Source organism: Liolophura sinensis, chromosome 8, assembly GCF_032854445.1.
Source record: "Liolophura sinensis isolate JHLJ2023 chromosome 8, CUHK_Ljap_v2, whole genome shotgun sequence".
Classification (NCBI taxonomy): Eukaryota; Metazoa; Mollusca; class Polyplacophora; order Chitonida; family Chitonidae; genus Liolophura; species Liolophura sinensis.
In genome coordinates this window covers 2,695,131-2,721,121 of record NC_088302.1, presented here as the reverse complement: position 1 = coordinate 2,721,121, position 25,991 = coordinate 2,695,131, and the positions used below count along the sequence as shown (strand labels likewise).

Sequence of the window (25,991 nt, the reverse complement as noted above, 5' to 3'; positions counted from 1 at the left end):
AGGAAAACTATGATTTGTAATAATGAGTGAAACGCGGCTATATGAAAGAATTTCGGATAAAGAGGTGGGGCTACCAAGGTATTACATTGAACGTAAGAATAAGAATCGGCATGGTGATGGCAATTTATATAAAGTCCTCATTAAATGCAGTTCGTCGGAAAGATCTGGAAAATGATACCGAAATGGTACTGTATTCAAAATAATCAATGTTCTAAAAATGTTCTATTTGCCACCTGATATAGGCCACCCAATCAAAAAGTTCATGTAAGACAACACTTCCTAGACAAGTTCGAACACACTTTATCATCAGTGCTGTTGGAAAACTCGGAATGTATTGTTATTACGGGAAATTTCAATGATCGTTGATGTGACTGGTATGGAGGTTTTTGAGTGTTGCCAAGAGTATATTCCTAATAAAGATGTAACTATTCGTCCACGAGATAAACCGTGGATGAGTAATGATGTCATAAGGAAGCTTAGAATTAGAAATAGATGATTTTAAAAATTTAAGAGCCCACATTCCGATTTTCATAAATTGCAGTTTATTGTTGCTAGACGAAAAGCAAATACTTCAAAGCGTGAAGCAATTGCTACATTTGCTAACAAAATGAAATTGAGACTTTCAGATCCTCACATTGGCAAAAAACCTGTTGGTCAGTTATGAAATCTGTATTAGGATGTAAGGCTAAGCCATCGATTCCACCCTTCTACTCAGTGGAAGAAATGTTTCAAATGATTTTGAAGAAGCTAGTGAATTCTGTACTTTTTTTGCATCTCAGTAAACCCAAACCGAAATAACTTTACCACCTTTCAGGTTCTTGACTGAATCACACTTACGCCTTCTACAAGCCACTCCTTCTGAGGTGTGAAATTGAATATCAAAAGGATCTGGTGTAGATCATATTAATAACTTTACGTTAAAACAATGTGCCGATCAATTCGCTTCTTCACTCTCCAATATCTTTATTCTTTATTAGAATCTTGCATATTTTCCTCGGGCTGGAAAATATCACGTGTTAGCCAAGTTTAAAAAAGGGTGATCGAAACATCATATCTAACTACAGACCTGTTTCTCTTCAATTATCGCTCTCGAAAATCCTTGAAAAAAGAGTCTATAAAAAGTTCTATGAATACTGTTATGAAAATAATCTTCTGATTCCCAATAATTCTGGTTTTAAACATGGCGATTCCACTGTAAACCAAATCTTGAAAATTGTCCACAAAGCCTATCAGTGCTTGGATAAAGGTGAGGATGTGTGCATGGTTGTGTGCAAAGCGTTCGGTAAAGTATAGCATGAAGGATTATTGTTCAAACTAAGACTGGTATTGAAGGGTAACAGTATATCGCGATTATAGAATTTACAGATCGTCTCTGTCAAAAAAAATAATCTGACCGACCACACCTGCCACTCAAAATACTATACCAGCCAATTAGAAGGCTTGATATTTGTGGAAGTCGTCAAGTTTGCACGTCAATAGAAAAAAGTTTGAATAGGACGTGGTTATTTATTTTTGTGTGTTTGTGTGTCTAGTGGAACCACTTGTGTCAAGTTGAACCACTTGTGTCTGTGTGTCTACTGGAACCACTTGTGTCTGTGTATCTACTGGAACCACTTGTGTCTGTGTATCTACTGGAACCATTTGTGTCTGTGTATCTACTGGAACCACTTGTGTCTGTATGTTTACTGGGACCACTTGTGTCTGTGTGTCCACTAGGACCACTTGTGTCTGTGTGTCCACTGGGACCACTTGTGTCTGTGTGTCTACTGGAACCACTTGTGTCTGTGTATCTACTGGAACCACTTGTGTCTGTGTATCTACTGGAACCATTTGTGTCTGTGTATCTACTGGAACCACTTGTGTCTGTGTGTCTACTGGAACCACTTGTGTCTGTGTATCTACTGGAACCACTTGTGTCTGTGTATCTCCTGGAACCACTTGTGTCTGTGTGTCTACTGGAACCACTTGTGTCTGTATGTCTACTGGAACCACTTGTGTCCGTGTGTCCACTGGGACCACTTGTGTCTGTTTGTCCACTGGGACCAATTGTGTGTGTGTGTCTACTGGTACCAATTGTGTCTGTGTGTCTACTGGGACCACTTGTGTCTGTGTATCTACTGGAACCATTTGTGTCTGTGTGTCTACTGGAACAACTTGTGTCTGTGTATCTACTGGAACCACTTGTGTCTGTATGTTTACTGGGACCACTTGTGTCTGTGTGTCCACTGGGACCACTTGTGTCTGTGTATCTACCGGAACCATTTGTGTCTGTATGTCTACTGGTACCAATTGTGTCTGTGTGTCTACTGGGACCACTTGTGTCTGTGTGTCCACTGGGACCAATTGTGTCTGTGTGTCCACTGGGACCACTTGCGATTAAAAAAAAGTATGCAAAATTCAAAGCGAATGGTTACATTTGAGGTAATGGTTATATTTGACGGGAATGGTTACATATATGCAGGAAGACAGCCGTTGTATACTGGACCGTTGTACACGGAGCCGTTTTTCTGGTTCCAACAACACCGTAAATCTCTTAAGGGTCACTGATGAACAGTCGGACATGTAAACTCACGGGATTATATGTGGCCTGGAATTCTCAACTCAACTGACAGAATGACGTATAAAATATCTAGGCTGTATTTGCGCCGTTGATCGTGTCGTGTTAGTAATTATTCTCGTCTATGTGCTGTTAGTTTTAATACGTTGGAAATACTTACTTTTGTTCCAGCACGTGTATCTCTAACACACCCACCAGTGTATGGCGTGACTTATTACCTGGCTTATTTATTTAAATATTATGGAGGTCAATTCATGTTTATGCCCTAATTAAAATTTGTGTATTAAGCTAAAAATTGACTGAAAATGATGCTTTTTTCTATCAAACTACTTATTGTTTCATAAGATTTCTTTACATCACTTCATTTTTGCACCTCCTACTCTATCTCTCCTGATTTAGCAGCAACCATCCTATGCGTGGAAACAGACAATCGTCAAGCATAATGGGCGTTTTAGGTAAATAAACGCAAGACCAGATTCCAATGCAATCTGTTGCCCAAGTTTCTAGGGGCCGAGAGAGGCCCAGGAACCTCCAACCGATGCGGCTGATGTGAGTTGAAACCCACCTTATGCTGGCTTCCTCTCCTATCGTACGTGGGAAGGTCTGTCAGCCTGCAACTTGCAGATGGTTATGGACTTTCCCTTACCTCTTTCCGGTTTCCTCTTACCGTCGTATACATGAAATATTCTTAGGTACGACGTAAAACACCAATCATTTAAATAAATAAATAAACCAATACAACCTTCAACACAAAATCCACAGAAGATTAAGTATATGGAGTAAAACAAAATTAAACGACCGTTTTTGGCGTGTAAATTTAATCGATATTTAAATCTTGTAGAATGTCAGTTGGATCAAAATGTGTGTCTCAGATGCGTTTGGACTGCAACTGCTCATACATATCAAACGTGTCGATTTCACGCAAGGTCATGAAGACACAAGGACCCTAAGCGCAATGCGGCAAGTGAGGCCATATACTCCGGACACGCCGTATATATTTACTTACAAGAGAGTATATAAAGATAAGGGTAACAAAAAATGTCAAAATCGAAACTATTCCTCTGGTCGTAAAGTCGGCCTGACAGGAAATCGTCCAGGAAATGAAGGGACATGAGTAGACAGGGCATGTTGTGAAAGTTATGTAAGATGTTCGTCATCTCTTACTGAGTGCTTATTCGTCATCTCTTACTGAGTGCTGATTCGTCATCTCTTGATGAGTGCTGATTCGACAGTGGTGATTCGTCATCTCTTACTAAGTGCTGATTCGTAATTTCTTACTGAGTGCTGATTCGTCACCTCTTACTGAGTGCTTATTCGTCATCTCTTATTGAGTGCTGTTTTGCTCTATTAGCCTTAGGAGCCGCTTCTGAACTGGTATACGTTGGGGGTCTGTTGAAGCTCTCTGCTACTGTTCAGATGATTTCATTCAATTTAATGTAATTCTGTATTTATTTAATGAGGGTAACCCACAGCCAGTTGGCCGCTGGGTGATCTCCTGTGATATACATTTGTTCACAATTAAGTACCATACAGATATAACAATTATACGGTAAACAGATAAACATTGATATTTATACAGTGATAATTATAGAGAGAAAAGATATTCATTTGTATGCCTGAACACACATATCTGCACATTTCCAAATAAATACCTGTATATGCCAGTGTATACATACAGTGACGTACAAAACGTATAAAAACATGTTAAATATGAGTAATACAGGGGGAAAATATGTGGAACTATAAGTGAAAAATAGAGAGCTTATACTTTTGTAAGAAACGTTTCAGATGATACTTCAGCTTCTCTAAGAATAACATGTAGTAAAGATCGTCTAAACCACATAGATGTATACTCAGCACAAATAATTCCACGAATCAATCGCTTAAACTATTTTCCTCTTGCGATTTGGCTGGTGTTTTACAGCATGTAAAAAAAGTGCCTGACTGTTTTTCAAAAACTAATGGGTTTAGCCCCACACATCGATGACCGCATAATACTTATGACTAGTGTAATCCCCCAACCCCACGCACTCCCACCCCCACCCCACCGAGTGGGCAGAGTTTTGTTGAGTTTTGAGCTCCCGTGTAAGTGAGTGAGTGAGTGAGTGCGTTGCGTTTAACGTCGTTCTTATAGCTCGAATATATGAGAAGAATTAAATATATACGAGGGGGGAATCACTGTATGCAATGACAGGATGCGACTTTTTATATGGCTGTGATGTAAATCTAATGACATATTACTTCTTTGGAAACGTAATAAAGTGAGCAGTTGGAATGAATACATGAATGAATGCTTATGGCTTAACGCCAGGTGGATAAAACTCGTGCTATATATCGTCGTAAGCCCACTTGTAACGTCAAAACTAGCATTTTACACGATTTGGATACGAAGTGAATTTACACGCTTTAATTTTTTAAATTAAAATACTTAAATTTTAAATTTCAAATACTTTTTTAATTCGTCTGTGGCTTGTGTAGAGCATTGTTTCGGAAGTTTCTCTTGCGTGTATTTCCCTTGACGCCCATTATGTTTGACGATTGCCTGTTACCACGTATGGATCCTGGTTACCTTTGAATCAGGACAGATAGATTGTAGTGTAAAGTAAACTGATGTTATTATAGAGAAATACAATGAAACAATAAAAATAACTGTAAACTGCACACAGTCAACAGGGCTATATCGGGCATCAAATGAAACACAATTCGAGTGCTAAAACGCGGGAGAGTCAGTACCTATATATTTAAGCCCTCTGTGCATGCCAGAAGAGACATGTATATAAATATCTTTGTTTCATTCCGAGCAAAGTAGTACCTACCCGGTTTGGTATTTATCCAGGCACCGGTATCACGAGGCGATCTTAGACTTAAGTCAAAATTTCAAATCACGCTAAAATAGATATTTCTTACGTAACAAGGTCGAAACATTGCAGGACAACGTCAATTCTGGGTAAATCATTGTAAAACAAATTGCACCTAAAATAATGGAAAAGAACATACCAAATTTAATGATGAAACGTTGATTTAAGTCTAAGATCGCTTCGCAGTCTAGCGGCCTGGATATTAATATTGGTCTTTGATTTAATTGTTAATCTGATCTAAACTCTGTACAGATTCTTTGAGGCATAACTGGAAACCGTTGACTTGTTCATGCATCATTTATATATGACTAGATGTGTGAGTATTTGTACAGGTGTTGGCGGCTGCTTTTATGGACATCGAACATCCTATTTTAGTTGAAATTCTTTGAATTTAACTGTTATATGGATACATGTTGTATACAATTGAAAAATCCGATTGGATAATCGAATATTTGTCAAACGCATTATTCGATCGGTCTTGCAAAATTATGACTCAAGGCGTACAGCTGCTCTTTACCATCAGTGCGCAAAAAAGCACAACTTATACACACGCAGTAATTGTTGGAATCCAATAAAGAACCTTTCGCGTGAAGAGTGGGACCGTCTTCCATTACATATGTACTGAGTACTCTTGAATTCTATGCCCAGGGTGATGGTCGTCCACTTCAAAACCGCCTAACTCTGTCAGCGCGATCCCGGTGAGATTTCGTAAGAATTATTTCAGAAGAGGCAAATCTCTGACGATCCTGTCTTTCGTATGACATTCCCTCCCTGTAGATACTAATCAAAATCTACAGCACGTACTAGAAGAACACCAAGAGGGAGTGTATAATTAGTTAGAGATTTCTGATATCGATCCCCAATACGCCACGTTGATTAACTGTAAAATCTTTGGGTTTTTTATGACTGTAAAGAGGTTAATAAAACCTTCAAAGAGCTAATCCATTGCGGTCCTATGATATTAGGCTCAGTGAGATTTAACAAGTGCTTATGTTTCGTAGGTTGAGCCACAGTACCAATAAGCTATGAACGCTATAAAGAGATCCCTCAATGTTTGTAATGGCACAATTACATTGGATATTAAATATGCTCTGAGTAATGTATCTTGGTCTCAATGCTCGCGTAGTGTGAACAAGACCAGTGGAAAGGGGTTCGTCATAAAGCAAGTTTTAGTCATCAATAACAGATAGCCAGTTAACAAACTGTGCATGTTATTAAGCGTAGTGACATGAAAATCAGGTAGTTTGCCAATTTTTTTTATAGTAGGTAAATCTTGAACTGTCTCGAAGACAAATGTTTGCTGTTGAACTACTGGTAAGATTTATTTAGTAACATGTTCCCAAGAAACACGTTTATGGTTTTCTCGTGTCAAGACGTGTAGCGCTTACGTTGTTGTAGTTCAAAAGTTTCCTTGGAAAACTGTAATATCAAGGGCATTTGTTGCCATATTACATATATATTAGACCTATATTACAGCAACAGACACTATAATTTAGAGTCTCAGAGGTTATATCTTAACATGACAAGCCGTAAGCTGAGCTTGTGACCCTTTGAGGGCTAATTACTGGGTCAAGGATATACCATCAAAGGGCAGTTGTTTGACTTTTATGCCATGCACATTGACGAATTCTGCTGAATTAAAAAAATAAGCCTCAGCTGATTATTTATTCTCGGCCTCTACTAAAATCATCTTAACAGGATGCTGCCTGGCTTCTCCCGGTAACGAAGCCACCTGTGCTTTATCACTAATTGCATTTCTCCTCGCTGTTGCCTACGCTCACAGTTATACTGATCTTTTGTACTCTAGTGATTTGGTTCACTTCGTCGCTTATAAAAAACACAGCAGGAATAACGCTTATACTCGGTTCTGGTACATCAGCATGTTGACAAATGCTTACAGTTCACTGCATCGAAATGTAAGCACAACACACAATCCGTTGCTGATATGCTACATGTAATCTGGAATAACGGTTCATCTAACTAAGTCGTGTTTTATCTCTCCTGTACATCACTACACACCCGGTAATTGTGTGTTCAACCGTAATGTCACCGTCATCTTGTCTCACTGAGTAAGAGCGATCATTGACGATATCAGTATAGGGTGTAAGCAATCCTTTTTTGTAAATCACTTCAAATCGTTACCTCTCAAAACATCAATTTAAAAAATCATCAGAAAACAACACCATCAACAGGCCCTTATAACATTACGAAATTTGCTCACAGAATCTTTACTGACGTTTGTAATGTCGCACCCACTGGTACAAACGCGCTGACTGGATAGCATACAGAAGTTTCACTTCACCGCACTATATTTCTCCGTTTTCTCATCTTAAGAGGAATTTTATGCTCGGTCACAATTTATTCACTAAAAACTTTTAAACTATGAAACGATTAAACTATGAGGATCGTCTCCACTGAATCTTGTCTTCACTAGGTGTTGGTTTACCTTCAACATTTAGGAGTGGGGCTGTCTTTCAGATTTAGGTGTTGAGTTAACATTTTCACTACTCACTTGGTGAAGATTAAATCTTGTCTTGAGCTGTCTTTAGGTGTTGGCGTACCTCGAAGATTTAGGTGTAGGGCTGTCTTAAGATTTAGGTATTGGGTTACCTTAAAAATTTAAACGTGAGTTTAACTTAGGATTCTGGTGTTGGGTTAACTTTAGGATTTGGGTGTTGGGTTACACTTAGAATTTGGGTGTTGGGTTATACTTAGAATTTGAGTGTTGGGTTACCTTTAGGATTTGGGTGTTGGGTTACCTTTAGGTTATGGGTGTTGGGTGACCTTTAGGATTTAGGTATTGGATTATGTTTAAGATTTCTGCTTTGGGTTACAATTGTTCACTAAGACTTTCTCTACTCACGGAAAGATTAAATTTCGCGAGTACGTTTTCTTCTGGCTCCGTCTCAGTTGGGCTCAGGCTATACCTTAACGCTGAGGAGATCGTCTTCTTGTTCAGGACAGCTTAAATCGGTTGATTATTACTAAAGCTTTCATTGTTCAGAGGTGTTGATAACTGTCCTACTTCCGGAAACTTGTCAACCACCTTGTCAACATCGAGCTGGCTGTCTGTTTGCAGACTATGTCAGTTTATCCCAATCATCCTGACGTGTGCTAGTCACGTGGATTGAGTGATTTGCCTTAGGGTATTAAGGTGTTAACCAGAAGATGATGTTTTGTGGCAGACTGTAAGCAAAACCACCACGCCACGGGATGAGCACATTACTTACTACGCCACTGGATGAGCACATTACTTACCACGCCACTGGATGAGCACATTACTTACCACGCCACTGGATGAGCACATTACTTACCACACCGAACTGTGTGTCGCGTCTGGCTAAAATACCAAAGCGTGTAGGACGGTGTACTCAAAAGACGAAATATGCGTTTTTGGCGTCTAGTGAGACTTGCGCTTATCGTATGTAGTTGAACTTGCGTTTGTCGCATCTATTGGAACTGTCGCAAAACGTTATTTACCCACTTCGATGCAGTGCAATTTTTATCTCTGAATAAGGGTGGCCTAAACCCAGCATATCCAGAGCAAGCCCACAGGAAATTCAGGGGAGTGGTTTGAATATCTACGGGCTTAAAACATCGCCGATTCGGGTTTAGTCAGGGACAATGGGTAGGATTTCATCATCATTCAAGGGAATCAGGCTGTGATAGAGTTCTACACATAGGGAAATCGGTTTTCAGGCTTTGGGCCCCGAGCGATAAAGCCATCGCCTACGTGCAGATTCCTAACGGTTTCGGTTTATGCAATCAAAACAGATCAAAAAGGAACTTCATTTACAATGTAGATTCAGACTGTTCAGTGGGATAATGTGCTTGTATCTGGAGCCAGCGATAAAATGTGTGTAGGTTACCAAATCAATATCTGTCACTCTCACCTCTGGGAGGGAAGATTAGTTTTAGAGATTTGCTATATTCTTGTTTAGATTCGAATAGGTGTGAAGGGTAGGGAGTTGTGCAGTCAGGTCTATGTGAGGGGATTATGCTGTGGAGCTTGATGACGGAGGCGTGCTGTGAAGTCTAAATGATGGAGTAGTGTTGTGGGGTCTGTCAGGGATTGGTGCTGTGGGGTCTATGTGAGAGAGGTGCTGTGGGATCTACATGAGGGAGAGGTGCTGTAAGGTCCAATAAGGGATTGGTGCTGCTTTAGGGTCTAAGTTAGGTAGTAATGATGTGGGATTCAGGCCAGGGAGAGGTACTTTCGGGGCTGTGTTAGAGAACGGTTCTGTGGTGTTCAAGTGAGGAAAAGGGCTGTGGGGTCTAAGTGAGTGAGTGGCGATGTGAGGTCTCAGTGAGGGAGTGGTGTCGTGAGGTATAAATGAGGGAGTGGTGTCGTGAGGTATAAATGAGGGAGTGGTGTCGTGAGGTCTAACTGAGGGAATGATGTCTACCGAGTGTTTGCTTTGATTAATTTATGGCATTTACTGCCATTGAGAGGACGGCGGACAAAGTAAGATTATCAAATTTATTAAATTATATTTAATATTGGTTTAATAAATTAATTAATTTAATTAATAATTATTATTTTTTACATGAACTTCCCAGGTTTTTATGTCGCATCCCGACCTGTCAAAAAGAAAAGAACATCGCTAGAAGTTACAGTGTTAAACTCTTGGGAGATATCTTAACACCGAATTTAAATTAAATACATAAAGTGGCTTGCAGCATTAATTAGATTAAGACGAGGCCTGCTTATTGCAGTCTGATCTCCCGTCATGGTCTCTTGCTGATTTTACGGCGGTGTTATGCAGAAACTGCTCCTGCTAGCGATTAACTCACCCACTTTACCGAAACCACATTAAAATTCGATACTTTGCTTACACAAATCTTTCAGACGAAAGAATGAAAGTGAGGTACCAAAAAACTTTTTTTTCAACTCTGCAACCGTATCCATATTGAAGTTTTACACGACCACAGTAAGGAACAGTACCCATTTCACACTTTATACATCGCCTTCAGAGCCGTTATGGGGTATATCGCAGATCTGACAAATGTTTAATACCAGGCATTAGGGTTTATCAGGATGGGCTGTTAAAGGATTAACTCTTCAGGCAATAGTAACGCGCATGGCAAAATCTGTCCACAGATTGCTAGTTATACTGTATACCAGATGTATTTCTGACAGTTTTTATCTTTTCTTTCAGATGAACCGACGGTAGTCGAATGCCAACTCTTCATCTACAGCTTTGATTCTTTTTCGGAGACGACTATGGTAAGATAAACTTGCATAGAATAATTACCGATACCTTTAATATGGTTATGGTTCTGGTACAATACCCTTAGAAGGATTCCCAACATACTGAAAATGTTCTTTTCTCTTTTCTGATGTTGCTACATTTTTGATCAAGCAAGTCTATTTTTCCTAGAAACATTTTTCTGACTACGACCGCTTGCTAGTGATAAAGGGATTATCACTACAATCGACTGTAAACAGCACAACTGACTTTACAACTGTCTGTAAAGATAGTTTAATCCGCTAGTACTCTTGAATTGTTAGGTGATGGAAGTTTTCGAAGTCATAATTGCAATCGTAGTCCAAATTTGACCTGTACATAAAAGGGGTCTGTATAAATGAGCTGTATTCCCACTAGTCATAAAAGGGGTCTGTATAAATGAGCTGTATTCCCACCAGCCATAAAAGGGGTCTATATAAATGAGCTGTATTCCCACCAACCATAAAAGGGGTCTATATAAATGAGCTGTATTCCCACCAGCCATAAAAGGGGTCTCTTTAAATGAGCTGTATTCCCATCAGCCATAAATGGGGTCTATATAAATGAGCTGTATTCCCACCCGCCATAAAAGGGGTTTGTATAAGTGAGCTGTATTCCCACCAGCCATAAAAGGGGTCTGTATAAATAAGCTGTATTCCCAAAAGGAAACTTTTATTCCTCTCATTTTCTAAAGGATTCTATAGCACAATGATTAAGCGGCTAACAACAACAAGACGTGAATAAATTCTCCTAAAATGGTTTTGAGCCAATTATTTATTTATTCCATTCCATTGTTGTTTAATGTCATTCTCAGTACTCAAAAAATTTTCAGTATTAATACGATGGCGGCCCACACACCATATTGGTGGAAAACAAGAGGCCTTTAACGAACGTAAAATTCGAGCGCACACGGACAAAATTTGTTGTGGGAAATAATACTTTCATGTCCCGATCAGATGTACAATGATCAGGAAGATTAGTTACCCGCAAACGAGCAGCATTTATTATGCATTTTTTAAGATTCCTGCAGCAAAAGGCGGTCATGTTGCATACACGGTCCTGCATACGACCGCATAAAATGCTGCCACATCGGCAGAAGCCACCACTTAAGCATACAGTCACATTTCCATAGATGCTGAATAATTGATGTAGATGACACCAGTCTCAGAAAATCCAGGTTGCCCTTACAGGGGCTAAATCTATCTACGGCTCGTTCGTTTGCAGAATCTTCGAATCCAGTGTTCTAGACTCGTGAGAGTTTGTGGTTACCTGCACATGTGTATGCTTCGAGAGATCAAGAAATCCCTTTTTCTACCACAAATGTTGTCCGTGTAATCTTATGCTGTACAGGCCGCCGTACGGGCTTTGTCGACCGCTTATTATAACCATAAACATTGTTGACGAATAAATCTACCTAAGGCTGGGTTTGAACCCCTTTGATACAATGAAAATGATCATCTTCCAAACTGAGTCAAAACTGAGTGACTAGACATGTATAGGTATACCTTGCGGTAATGTTGGGGCCATTTTAACTACATGTACTTAAAATAAGCTCCTATCAGTTGTATTTAGTTTGGCAGTTACTTTGTGCAATATAGTGTTGACTGAAAGTTAGGGCTGTGATCAGCTTAGGATTGTGATTTCTTTGCGGAAGGTGCCTTAGATTTGGTTTGATCTCAAACTGTGGACTGTTGTAGTAGTATCTTTTGCAGTGTTTCAACAAATACATGTACACCAGTTTACGGAGGCATTTGACGGTTCCCTTTCGTTACTACATGTTACACCTAATACCCAGATCTGAACATGATAACATAAGCGATGTGTAGTCACAACATGCGGCGCACGCGCAGTTCAATAGTGGTTCCCACGATGAAGAAGAACACCATCACCAACAAGAAGAAAAGCAATAGCAACAACAACAACAACGCCATTCTTTTATAGAGCCGCTCACTACAGCTAAAACAAGCGGGTGGATTAGTGGATATCATCTCCTCAATCTTGGAAAAACTAAAATGTTATATGGCGACGTTATATTGTTATTGTGACCATATTTCAAAATTACGGTTCAGGGGCCAGTCCCACAGAGCAATTTCTGACTGAAGTTAAAAATTTAAAATACCATGTTAAAGCTTACTTTTGGGTTGTGGAAATTTTTTGTCCACCTCATCAATGTCATCTTAAGACAAATGTGTACAAATTTTTAGCTTTCATTACGAAAAGCTAAGGATTGTGAGGAGGTTTTCAATTTTGAAATTCAGTCAAAATCGGCTTTGTGGAATCGGCCTCTGGTGCGCCTTGGGAGACTTTCCATTTAAGCTGCATCACCGCAGGAGCTTCAGAAATAACCAGCCCCCACCGTGGACATCTTACTCAATGATTCAAACTTTTTGGTCCATCGCTTTCCCTTGTGCAATAAATGCCATCAACTGCTTCTCTGCCATTATTAATTTCTTGTTATTTGCTGACAACTCAAGCAATTCTCTTTTCTCCGATAATATTTTTAAGCAAAACCAACGAATGATCAACTAATTTAATTGTGCGAAAAACTGGTTATGAACAAACCGTTAATCTTTAAAAGTAAACAAAACAATATGTGCTTTATGCATCATTTTGAGTGCCAAACTCTGACATGCAATTAATATTTGAAAACATATCAAGAATCATTAGTATCAAAACTTTATCCTCGCCATGTAATTCCCGATATATAAAAATGATATTGTTTGTTGAAATGATAGAGTGAAAAACAACAAGAAGAATCATTTGAGACAGTATTTAGACACGTATTGTCCTTCATCGTGTATACTGAGGGATATTATCAGGTATATTAAGGGCGCCATTTCTGCTTTGAGCGAATGTCTATAGGTTTGATGCATTAAGGAAATGAACCAAAAATAGTTAGGTTTATTTACTTCAAAGTTTAAAAATACGTCTTAAAACCTTTCCAAGTAAACATAAAGGTCACATGAGAATCTTTTTGCTTCGTCCATTAGCATGAAGGTTGGACATCTCAAGAATGACAATGAGCAATTTCTTTCAATTAATTTATTCTCCGTGCTGTTCAAGTTAATGTAGATTTTATGACACCGTTGTACAGTCTCCATGGTGCCGGTCGTAAAGATATGTTATCGAGACGATTAAAACTTAAATAAATTGAGACCGTTCACTTTAAGTTGTCGATTCATTTTCCCTCAGGACTTTGGCACGTCGACTTTTAGTCGCATCGTTTTAACGTTTAATTCCCGGAGCGACAGTTTTCTTTTTGATGAAGCCCAGGTGGTTGATTGATCATGATTATTTCATCCTAAATACGAAGATATCTCAAGAGGGTGCCTTGCCCACTTGTAGACAGAACATGAACGCTGCTGCATCTTACGTATAGTAATTGTATTATGTTATTTAAATTGAAAATTAAGCTGACTAGTAATAACGATGGGCACTCCCCCCTGTTTACAACAGTTGCTTCGAGATAGCCTGTTGCCTATTTATCATTACAGAGTTGTAGACGACCTGACGTAGGAGAAACATTTGAGAACATAATATGTGGGGACACATATCTTCAGTGCAGAATATATAACGTGGGCACAGTTCCAATTTGACGTCAAAATGCTGATTGAATAGGCAGCTTACATGATCTTGTTTTTGAAGGAGTCAGGCTGGATATAAAGAATATATTCCGTAATATGCCCGCAGGTTACAAAATAAAGCACGCATCCTCCCCATAGCAAAGCTTTAAACCTAAATGATTTGAAACAGTGGAACTATGGCTAGAATGCTCCAAAAAGTAAAAGCAGCACTGTGAGTCAACTGCAGCCTTCTACACAGCGGTTATACAATGCTACACTTTGGCTCAGTGAACAGGACTTTACTCTACTGCAGATTCAGTCTACAGTTTTCTGTGGTACGTCAGACTGAGTGCATAGTATATTGCGTTGCTGTAGACTGAGTGTACAGTATATTGCGGTGATGTAGACTGAGTGTACAGGATATTACGATGCTGTAGACGGAGTGCACAGTATATTGCGGTGCTGTAGACTGAGTGCACAGTATATTGCGGTGCTGTAGATTGAATGCACAGGATATTGCAATGCTGTAGACTCAGTGCACAGCATATTGCGGTGCTGTAGACTGAGTGCACAGTATATTGCGGTGCTGTAGACTGAGTGCACAGGATATTGCGGTGCTGTAGACTGAGTGCACAGTATATTGCGTTGCTATAGACTGAGTGCACAGGATATTGCCGTGCTGTAGACTGAGTGCACAGGATATTGCGATGCTGTAGACTGAGTGCACAGGATATTGCGATGCTGTAGACTGAGTGCACAGTATATTGCGGTGCTGTAGACTGAGTGCACAGTATATTGCGGTGCTGTAGACTGAGTGCACAGGATATTGTGATGCCGTATACTGAGTGCACAGTATATTGCGGTGCTGTAGATTGAGTGCACAGTATAGTGCGGTGGTGTAGGTTCGGTGCACAGTACTATGTGGAAACAGTATAGCTGCATGAGAGCTGTGAGCCGCGGCATTGTGTGGAACAAAAAAAGTACTGTACTTTTACTGACAGTAGATGATAACAACGGAATAAAAGGAAACAATTATTAGATCGAAATAAAAGCTTTTTATACAACAGGTTTTTCATGGCTGCGTATTGTCGTCTCATCACTTCGTGTCAGGACTGCATATTGTCGTCTCTCATCACATCGTGTCTTCGTCCAATGGCAGAGCATCGTCGTCTCATCAATTCGTGTCTTCGTCCCATGGTTGCGTATTGTCGTCTCATCACTTCGTGTGTTCTTCCTATGGCAGCGCATCGTCGTCGCAGGACTTGGTGTCTTTGTTACATGGCTACGTATTGTCGCCTCATCACTTCGTATCTTCGTCCCTTGGCTGCGTACCGTCGTTTCATCATTTCGTGTATTAGTCCCATCGCTGCGTATTGTAGTCTCATCACCTCGGGTCTTCATCCCATGGCTGCATATCTTCATCTCATCAATTTGTGTCTTCGTCCCATCGCTTAGAACCATCGTCAGGCGATCCAACGATGGAAGGGTGATGGCCTTACATAGCTTTTATGCCTGTCACCATTTCAGAAGAAAGGTTTCTCCGGCCTTTTGCAGAATATGTAGGCCTAGCCAATGGTAAACTTAAATGTCCCTGAGTAGTTTTCTCAAACTCCACGCGCAAAGAAGTCCGATAGGTTTCGGGTCATTAAATCAGAATCTCGACAATACACGAATGTATCACGACATTCTGGACATGAGGATGAAATATTGAACGCCATATGAAGCGGAGAGCTCTGAAAGGTGCTATTAGCAGAATGTACATCTGTCTTATCCCACTATGCTCAGTGTGTTGGACCCGTGGCAAAGGACCAATCTGCCGTGTGCAGTACATTACGATTTGAGCCATATATCTCCTTAAGATGAAAATGTAATCCGTGTTTCAATTATTGCCGGCCTGATGATCTGAAAGCTTCCGCTATGTATTTCCATCACGTCTTGACAAAGCCATGTCTTCTTTGCAAAACGTGCGTACAGAGCCCTCTATAAAGTCAGCATTTTTCTGTTACAAGATCATACCTGGTTGACTGAGTTGCTAACTGGGTTTTCTCTAGTGAATACAAACTCTGGACCAATAACCTGGCTTCGCAGCGGCTCCGAGTCAGCACTTTGATTTCTGTTGAGATGGGGTGTTTTTCTTCACGTTCTGTTGGATTTTCTTCTCCCCGAATACAGAAAAACACAGCCTGGGTGGAGGGGTGGGTGTGTTAAACCAGAACAGCGTTGTAGTGGTATAATCTGGAGCTAAGTGAGGGTTTCATTCTAACATTACATGTAAATCCTTAAACAGTGACAACTTAAGACCGCAGTTATACATGGGACTAATATAACTGTTATATTACTCCCAGGTTATATCAAATAATTCACATAAGTAAAAGACACTTTGTGAACTCTACGACAGAGTAACTTTGTATTTTTTCCTTTATGACTGTCAATCCATTATAGCCCGGTAGCATGTTAGATGTCGGAAACAATTCACACTATGCATAAGTCGTGGTTTTGATTTAAGATTTTAAAACTGTATTAGGTATAATTATGGGTATAGTTGGGTTCCCTGGAATTCGCGCGAAAAAGTAAAACCTTAGGGGAAGCCCAACAGATCCATACTTCAAGAAGATTAAATGTGAGCATGACGGTTGTGAAATATTAAAGTGGGTCAGGCAGTCATATACGTCAAGAGTAAGAGACAGCTACATCAAAGGAGCCACAAAACCGGACTTCCTGTCAAGTACAGTTCATCACGATTGAAAATGTGACAAAATACACCATGCATGGATGTCAGATTGGAGCAGCGTGTAGACTTACTAGCCTTCACTCTTGCCGTTCCCTGAGTCAGTCGGTCAGTCAGTTAGTCACTCAGTCGCTTAACCAGATAAGAGAAGATAAAATACTTTCTCTATTGTCGATCTTAAAACAGTAAACATCTCAGTATGGATTCTATTACCATCGGAGTGTAACGATATCAATAGTAAAACAAGAAACGACGACAAAAGATTTACATGATAAACAGACGGAGATAAATTCCTTTTCAGCTGGCAATATATTTGTTAGATTGCATGCTGAGGCTGTCCTTCAAGTCACAATTTTTTCAACCAGTTGGTTTAGACAATGAATCAGTTCATTCAGTAATTCAGTTAACCATTTTTTCAGCATTTTGGGATTGCCCAATTGATTGTTTGAATCAGTATATACCGGAAAAACCAATAAACAAGACAGAAGTGATATAATCTGTATCCATTGCTCATTTTACAGCATGGACACACGGAAACTTACTTTCATATATAACTGAGAACATTACCAGATTGAAACTGTGTACTTACCAGATTAAAACTATTCACAAGTACTTTGGTGTATTAGCAGAGAATGATGTGTTTTTGCACAGCTTGGACCCGATTTGTTAAAGCGCGCAATGTTCCATATTGCAGTAAAACCTGATGCATGATTCAGACCAAAGAGATCATGGTCGCTCATCACTACCTTAGTTATTCGCGCTGATATCTAATATCACTTTAGCATTATTATCTCTTTACGGTATTTATTTTTATTTGTCATCTTTACTATTTGTTTTGACATAAGAATTCAGCCTAAAGACAGATACAGGTTGCATTCTCCCAATCAAGTTTGTTTTGAGGATGTATCAACGGTACGGATGACTTCCATTCACACGAAATCAGACGTAATATTTCACGACGATTCCTTCCACCTTTCCGTATATATCTATTTCGTACATTTCTCCAGGGACTATCAGCCGGGAAAACTGACCTCGTAATTACAAAGGAGTGGGGATTTTAGGTAATAACGGATCTTGTGTTAGATCTCTGGCGAATACCGAGGACAGACAACAAAGGCATAGCGTCGATGTACAACATTGTTTATTCAGCTATTACACCGGCACATTTAACTGAGCTTTCCCGTCCTGAATCAATTACTTGTACGCCGGTCAATGATCTAAGCGGCCCGACGGTAAGGTACTTTATTCTCCTGTCCGGTAAATACCACTATCTGTCAGCAGCCCACGGGAATTAGAGCTGGTAACCTGACCTGGTGTTAACCCAAAACAGTTTAATCACAAAGGTTTACGTTATTTGTCCGCGTGATGAGTGTCTTCAGTACTCAGTAATAATTCACAAGTATGACAGAAATTATGTTTGCGGGTAGAGAAAAATGGTCAGCTTAATTTCAGCTAAAATACCGGAATACAGCCTTCTGTCTCGAGCAGCTCATAACGATTTAACATCTGATGAATTATATTTCTAATACGAAGACTGTTAAACGGAGGAGCACTGTAGCCGTCTATCAGCACAAGTCCCGTGTAGTCGTCTATCAGCAAAAGTTCCCTGTAGCCGTCTATCAGCAAAAGTTCCCGGTAGCCGTCTATCAGCACAAGGTCCCCGTAGCCGTCTATCAGCACAAGTTCCCTGTAACCGTCTATCACCACAAGTTTCTTACAGCTGTCTATCAGCACAAGTTGACTATAGCCGGTTACCAGCACAAGTTCCCCGTAGCCGTCTATCAGCACAAGTTCCCGGTAGCCGTTTATCAGCTCTAGTTTCTTACAGCTGTCTATCAGCACAAGTTGACTATAGCCGGTTATCAGCACAAGTTCCCCGTAGTCGTCTATCAGCAAAAGTTCCCTGTAGCCGTCTATCAGCTGTAGTTCCTTACAGCCGTCTATTAGCACAAATTCCCTGTACCCGTCTATCAGCACAAGTTCTCTGTAACCGTCTATCAGCTGTAGTTCCTTACAGCCATCTATCTGCACAAGTTCCCTGTAGCCGTCTATCAGCACAAATTCCCTGTAGCCGTCTATCAGCACAAGTTCCCGGTAGCCGTTTATCAGCTCTAGTTTCTTACAGCTGTCTATCAGCACAAGTTGACTATAGCCGGTTATCAGCACAAGGTCCCCGTAGCCGTCTATCAGCACAAGTTCCCGGTAGCCGTTTATCAGCTCTAGTTTCTTACAGCTGTCTATCAGCACAAGTTGGCTATAGCCGGTTATCAGCACAAGTTCCCCGTAGTCGTCTATCAGCAAAAGTTCCCTGTAGCCGCCTATCAGCCGTAGTTCCTTACAGCCATCTATCTGCACAAGTTCCCTGTAGCCGTCTATCAGCACAAATTCCCTGTAGCCGTCTATCAGCACAAGTTCCCTGTAACCGTCTATCACCACAAGTTTCTTACAGCTGTCTATCAGCACAAGTTGACTATAGCCGGTTATCAGCACAAGTTCCCCGTAGTCGTCTATCAGCAAAAGTTCCCTGTAGCCGCCTATCAGCTGTAGTTCCTTACAGCCGTCTATCTGCGCAAGTTCCCTGTAGCCGTCTATCAGCACAAGTTCTCTGTAACCGTCTATCAGCTGTTGTTCCTTACAGCCGTCTATCTGCGCAAGTTCCCTGTAGCCGTCTATCAGCACAAATTCCCTGTAGCCGTCTATCAGCACAAGTTCTCTGTAACCATCTATCAGCACAAGCTCTCTGTAGGACTGTATCAGCACAATCTCCCTGTAGCCGTCTATCTTTGATTCATCACCAACCCAATCAGTCAGTGGTTTAACCAGATGGCGAATCAGTCACTCAGATAACGACTTTATCAGCCATGTGGTGGGTTTAGGTCTCATCAGTTGATTCATTTGATGTAAGAATAAGGTAACTAGTTTGTCGGACATTGACATTGCTTAATTAACTGATTCAATCACTTTTAGTTGAAAATCAACAAATATGAAATTGATTGGTGAGGGACAATGTACAACTTCCTAAGCTAAATCCCGATTGTTCTTATCCAGTGTTTCCATATTTCCACAATGTTTCTGTTCTGAATAAACTAGAAGGAAAGAAAGTTCGGATATTGAAGTCATTGATTAGCTATCAATATTTAGGTAACTAGACAGTAAATCCGGATACTGAAGTCATTGTTATCTATCCATATTTAAGCAACTATGATGTGCCATTTCACCCATATCTACCTCTCGTTATAATTTACATTTTTGTTATTTACTGCATGGTTACCCCCCGCCTTTTACTGCATGGTTACATCCCCCACCCCCCACTTATTTACTGCATGGTTACACCCCCCCCCCACACACACCTATTTACTGCATGTTTACATCCCCCCCCCACTCCCCAACTTATTTTCTGCATGGTAACATCCCCCCACTCCCCCACTTATTTACTGCATGGTTACATCCCTCCTCACCCCCACCCCACTTATTTACTACATGTTTACATCCCCCCACTCCCCCACTTATTTACTGCATGGTTACATCCCCCCACTTATTTACTGCATGGTTACATCGGCCCACTCCCCACTTATTTACTGTATGGTTACATCACCACACTCACGCACTTATTTACTGCATGGTTACATCCCCCAACTCCCCCACTTATTTACTGCATGGTTACATCCCCCCCAACTCACCTATTTACTGCATAGTTACATCACCCAACTCCCCCACTTATTTACTGCATGGTTACATCACCCAACTCCCGCCACTTATTTACTGCATGGTTACACCCCCCTCCCCCCTCCCACACACACAGACACACACACACATGTGACATGGGGAAAATTTTTGGAAGAGGAAAAAAATTTTTGAAGATAATAAAAAGTAAATAATATGGTGAAAAAAAATTGGGAGAAGAGAAAAAAATTTTAACCCCCAACCTTTAAAGTCGGGGTGCCGAGTTTACAACTCGGAGCCCCAACTTAATTTGCCAATCACAGGCCGTTTGCCATCAAACTGCCAATATGGCATCCACAGACGAGCATTTCTCACTGATGTTTTTACTGGGGTCTCACCGTGAGATAAATAACTTGCAGTTTAAATTAAGAACAAGGAACGGTCGCATACACAGGTCAATTCTAACTGCCACGCTGCAGTGCTTGTGAATTACATGTACATGTATGATTTTGCTTGACGGAAACAACTTGGTCTACGCAGGAACAGTGACATACTGAAAGAATAAAAGAGTACATCGCTTTAGACAGACTTGTTTTAGGCGGGAAATGCATTTCCCTATATCAGCTTATTAATAACTTTATGTCACATACATATCTAAGGACAGCTGTGATAATTTTTTAAAAATCATCGTATTATTTGGTTGAGTGTTTACTTCATTAATAATAACTCCAGAAGCAAAAGCATAATGGCACTAACCATAAGGCTGTAGCCCTCTATATGTAGATGAGATTATAGCGCAAGCCCTTAATTATGACTGGTCAATTATGGCGGGACCCAAACTTGTAAACTTGGGGCCCCGACTTTTAATGTCGGGGGTTAAAAAAAATTCTCTTCCAAATAAATTTTTTTCACCTGGTAATTTTTTTCGCTTCCAAAATGTTTTGTCCCACGTCAATTTTACCGCTCCGTACATTCCTGCCTCTCTGCTAATTTACCATGCTTTGTGTTGTCTTAAGTATCTGTATACATTTTAAACCTACACAGCTTCATCCATATAAGCGTATGTATTCTTTACTGTTCGAGCTGCCGGATGATGGCACAAACATATAGCCGTGGCCGCAATATTAATTGATAACCACGACTTTCCTGCTATTTTATTGAATGTTCGCATACCATCTTATTACAGAGCAGATGATTGTGGATTCGTTATGGACACTTTGCCAAGACAAAATGCGCCAGGACTGAATACAAACCAATATAGACTTCCGAGTATCACAACAGCATTAACTCCAAACTGTGTCCCGGAGTATTGCAAATCCTTACTCGTTTCTGTTTTATCGGGTTTTATCTAAATTCGTTTCCATTAAATGTCTCGTGTTTTAACGCTTTCTGAAACACTTTAACGGTCCATCAAGATCGCAAGGTGCGTCAAATGAAAGGTTGTAAAAAGCACAGAGTTAACCACTTCCTTCCATGAATCTCATACTTTTATCAAACAGAGTTAAGTAAGAAGGTGAAAACTTGACACTGACTGCTTTGCGATGTTAACTTCCATCGAGGAAGTAAGAGTTATTTTTGTATTTTTTCTCACCCGAATTCATAGTAACTGAATTACGTACCCTCGTGTCTTCGGAGAATCACAACTGTTTCTTACTTTACCGTTAAATACACGTAGTGCTATAAGGCAAATGACAACGATTTACTTGCGCTAACTCCATTTCTCCATCAGGAATGCGTTCAAATCTGAGAAGCTTACTGAAGGAAAACTGTAAGGCCTTGAGGCTGAAACATGTTCCTGAGAAGACAAGTGAATCAATCGCCTCGAGACAGGTCTGGATTGCTTGCCAAAGTCAAAGTCTCCGACAATGGCGAAGGATTACCGTCTTTGGAAAGCTCATTTCCCACGGCTGTCAAACCCAACCAGCCAAGGTTTCTCTAAAAATCAATGTCACTCCAGCGAAATACTCCTCGTACTCAGATCAGAGACTTCAGGGTTGAAAACGGATAAGGCTATTTGTCACTAAAAGTGTTTTCCGTTCTAAAACTACATATGGAAATGTCACATTAAAATGTTTAAGAGTGCCAAAGTATAACACACGGACAGATAAATGCACACTCATCTTCCAATCATCCAACGATGTCAATCTGTGAATCAGTTAGTCTGTAATAATCTGGAAAATCTACTGACTTTAAAAAGCCAAAGTTTTCGTTGTGTACAGAATACACTTCCCAGCGTTCATATGATGTCGTCAAGCATTATCACTAAATCTATAATGTTGAGGCCTTCATTATCTCAAGGCTAGATAAAACACTTCGTGCAGTCCACATAGCTATTTGCCCTTTTTCAAACAAATTGAAGCTACCCTTGGAAAATATCTCTCTGTAACCCTTTTTATTTGTTTTTATTTTTGTGCATGGATTTTTAAAAATCCATGCACATGATTAAATTATGTAATTTAATTAAATTTAAACCAAGCAGCCTTAAAAGAGCTGCCAACGTTTTCAAGAACAAATCTCCTAGATACATTTTCGTTTCTTGTTAACTGAGTCTTGCTTTTTTTCTCATTTGCAGGACTTCTCCGTCAATATGTTTCTTCGTCAACAATGGACAGACTACCGCCTTCATTTTCACGATCTAATCCCGACCAGTATTATCCAGCTGGACTCTCGCTTCCTGGATAACATCTGGGTGCCTGATCTTTACTTCGTGAACGGCAAGAACGGCAAGCTGCACGACATCACCATGCCCAACAGACTGATCCACGTGTACAAGAATGCTACAGTGCTATACAATATACGGTCAGTACATGAAACCATAGTATATAGACAATGGCTCTGCGACCTTAATCTGAATAATGAGATTTATGCTCAGGTGACATGTATAAATCTTTTATAAAATCTTTTCACAATGATAAAATGGAAGAAGGCACGTACATGAGAAGAAGTCATGCTGTTTTCGGAACGGCTGTTAGCAATACGGTACATCATTCCCTTTACAGAAGGAATATAGCAGCACACGAATGTAGGTCTATATACAGATGATAAACATAAAGTAATCAAGGATAATTCTGATTTGATACGCTGGTAAGATTTGTGTAATATTAAGGTATAAAAACATACAGCATGTTGGTGAGTGCGTTGGAACCGTTCGTGCAAATAGGGCTAAACAGTTTTTTAATTGGATACAGGCTACTTACACTGGAGGAAAATGTGCAAAAATTCTCCGTTCTTGCGACTTAAGGACTGGGTTTATTTCATGAATATTTTTTGGCCTAACCGGGTGACTTGTTCAGTTTGGGGCCTTCAAAAGTTCCGTATAGCCACTGCCATTTGTGTGGAAATTACATATGCTGGATGCGATGTCATCTTGGAAAAAAATATGTTGGACAATTATGACTTCGTTTTTCCGAAGTTTAATTTGTGTAATAAATTTGTGGAATTTTGTCGGATTAAGGCACGTCTCATTACCGCGGACTTTAGCCTGGTCAGTTTGTCCTGTATCTATCTGACAGGCAGCTCCACTGCGGATTAAGCTTATCCGGGATATCTAGGGTAAAAATAGATCAGAACTGAATAGACGTGTACCGTGTAGGACACATGTATCGGCGGTAATAAGCCATACCACACACTTGTAATAGGAAACCTGTCAGGATATCCTGTAGCATCAGCTATGGATTAACAGGTAGAAAGGTTGGTTGACTATAACAGGAGCGTGTCGCTAAGGTTTATTGCAGGTCGCTCCAAACGTCCACATTCTGTCATGTGATGTGAATATGGTATTTCTCCAGCATGAGCCATAGATTAGCCCAAGACCAAGTATTCTACGGCTGGAATAACTAATATGTGGGTGAAGGGAATATATCAATAATGTACCATCTGACGAGATATTAACTGGCCATAGCTTCTCCAGGACTGTGAGGAATGTCACAGTTCTCGGGTGTTTTTCATGATTCTTGCGAAATTTTCCTCTTGTGTACGAATTCCGAATGTGTCGTGAATATTTAACATAATATGTCAGCAGGTGTTTCGTGCAGAAATTTCTCTCACCATTCATCGATTAAGAATATACGTGTTAATTATAAACAACAGCGAATCTCTTCCGGTTCGATTGTTCATTGAAATATTACGTATTGTTGTGAGTTTGAAAATAATTTTGATACGTTATAACACGATGATAATGAATCGACTGGGAAACTATTTGCAATAATATACACGCCTGTGACATCTGTAGATGAAACTGACCCTAAAGATAAGGGATGTACATAGAGACAGACCGGAACAGCAAAGCACGTAACCACCGTTAATGGTGACGGTAGTAGTTCCAGTGTAAAGTCAGTGTCAGTTTATCTGCGGCGCACATCAAAAGCGTCTTACTGTGCAGATATCAACATCAGTTAGTACATAAGTGACAAGGTTCAAGCCGTGCTTTCAATTTAGATGGTGAACAACCCGTTACAGAAAGCGTATGGAATGTTGTATTGTACGTAACTACAATGGTGTCCTAACTACAAAGATGTTATATCTACACATATATGTAACTACGATGATGCCTATCTACACATATATGTAACTACGATGATGTTATATCTACACGTAACCTCAATGATGTTATGTCCACACGTAAGCTCATTGATGTTATATCTACACGTAACTACAATGATGTTATCTGTACACGCAACTACAATAATATTATATCCACACGTAACCTCAATGATATAATGTTTACACCCTACTACAAGGATAATTACACATATCTCCATGTTGTCTACAGTGCCATTATATCTGCACGTAACTACATGTAGAATGCTGTTATATCTACATGTAACTACAATCCAGTTACATCAGAGCGTAACTACAATGACGTTATATAACCATCATTACAGTTACGCACACTACTAATTCAGTTATATCGTTATAAATTTGCTTGGGCCCCGTCTTTCAATGCACTTACGCATTGATAAATACTTGTCATAATACAGACTTAGTACAGCAAGTTGTTCTACGTAAATTTACACTGTCTGTGTTGCAGCTTCAAACAGAAACCGAGGGCGCGTCCGAATGTTTGTATAAATGGTTCCACTCTGTGTTGTTAAATTTAGACACGGTTAACACTCTTCCGAGAACAAATAATAATTACACCCTAACATGTCGTCTATTTGAGACCACTCATATGTATCCATTTTACTTGAATGCGAGGTGTTTGCAGAATACTATGTAACTGAGAGGATAGACCATGCCATGATAAATTGCGTGTTTAACTGTTTCTTCACTGTGTTTTTCAGTGTTTCAATGACGTTCAGCTGTCCCATGGACCTAACATACTATCCCTTGGATATTCAGATATGCTTCATTGAAATGGCCAGCTGTAAGTTGACTTATTTGTTCGATTGCTAA

At 40.0% G+C, this 25,991-nt stretch overlaps 1 protein-coding gene across 1 annotated transcript; it reads left to right on the top strand.

Moving 5' to 3' along the window:
* Nucleotides 1–25,991, top strand: LOC135472397 (glycine receptor subunit alpha-2-like). The gene is made up of 4 exons (XM_064751880.1): nucleotides 1–78; nucleotides 10,575–10,642; nucleotides 23,170–23,396; nucleotides 25,880–25,991. The coding sequence occupies exons 1-4, from the start codon at nucleotides 42–44 to the stop codon at nucleotides 25,989–25,991; spliced, it is 444 nt and encodes a 147-aa protein (XP_064607950.1). The 5' UTR covers nucleotides 1–41.

What these genes read in the sequence shown, in the direction of transcription:
- LOC135472397 (XM_064751880.1), top strand. Translation starts at nt 42, where the DNA reads ATGAAAGAATTTCGGATAAAGAGGTGGGGCTACCAAG. An exon ending in CTTTTTCGGAGACGACTATG is followed by an intron (nt 10,643 to 23,169) that starts GTAAGATAAACT and finishes TCTCATTTGCAG; the next exon opens with GACTTCTCCGTCAATATGTT. An exon ending in ACAGTGCTATACAATATACG is followed by an intron (nt 23,397 to 25,879) that starts GTCAGTACATGA and finishes TGTGTTTTTCAG; the next exon opens with TGTTTCAATGACGTTCAGCT.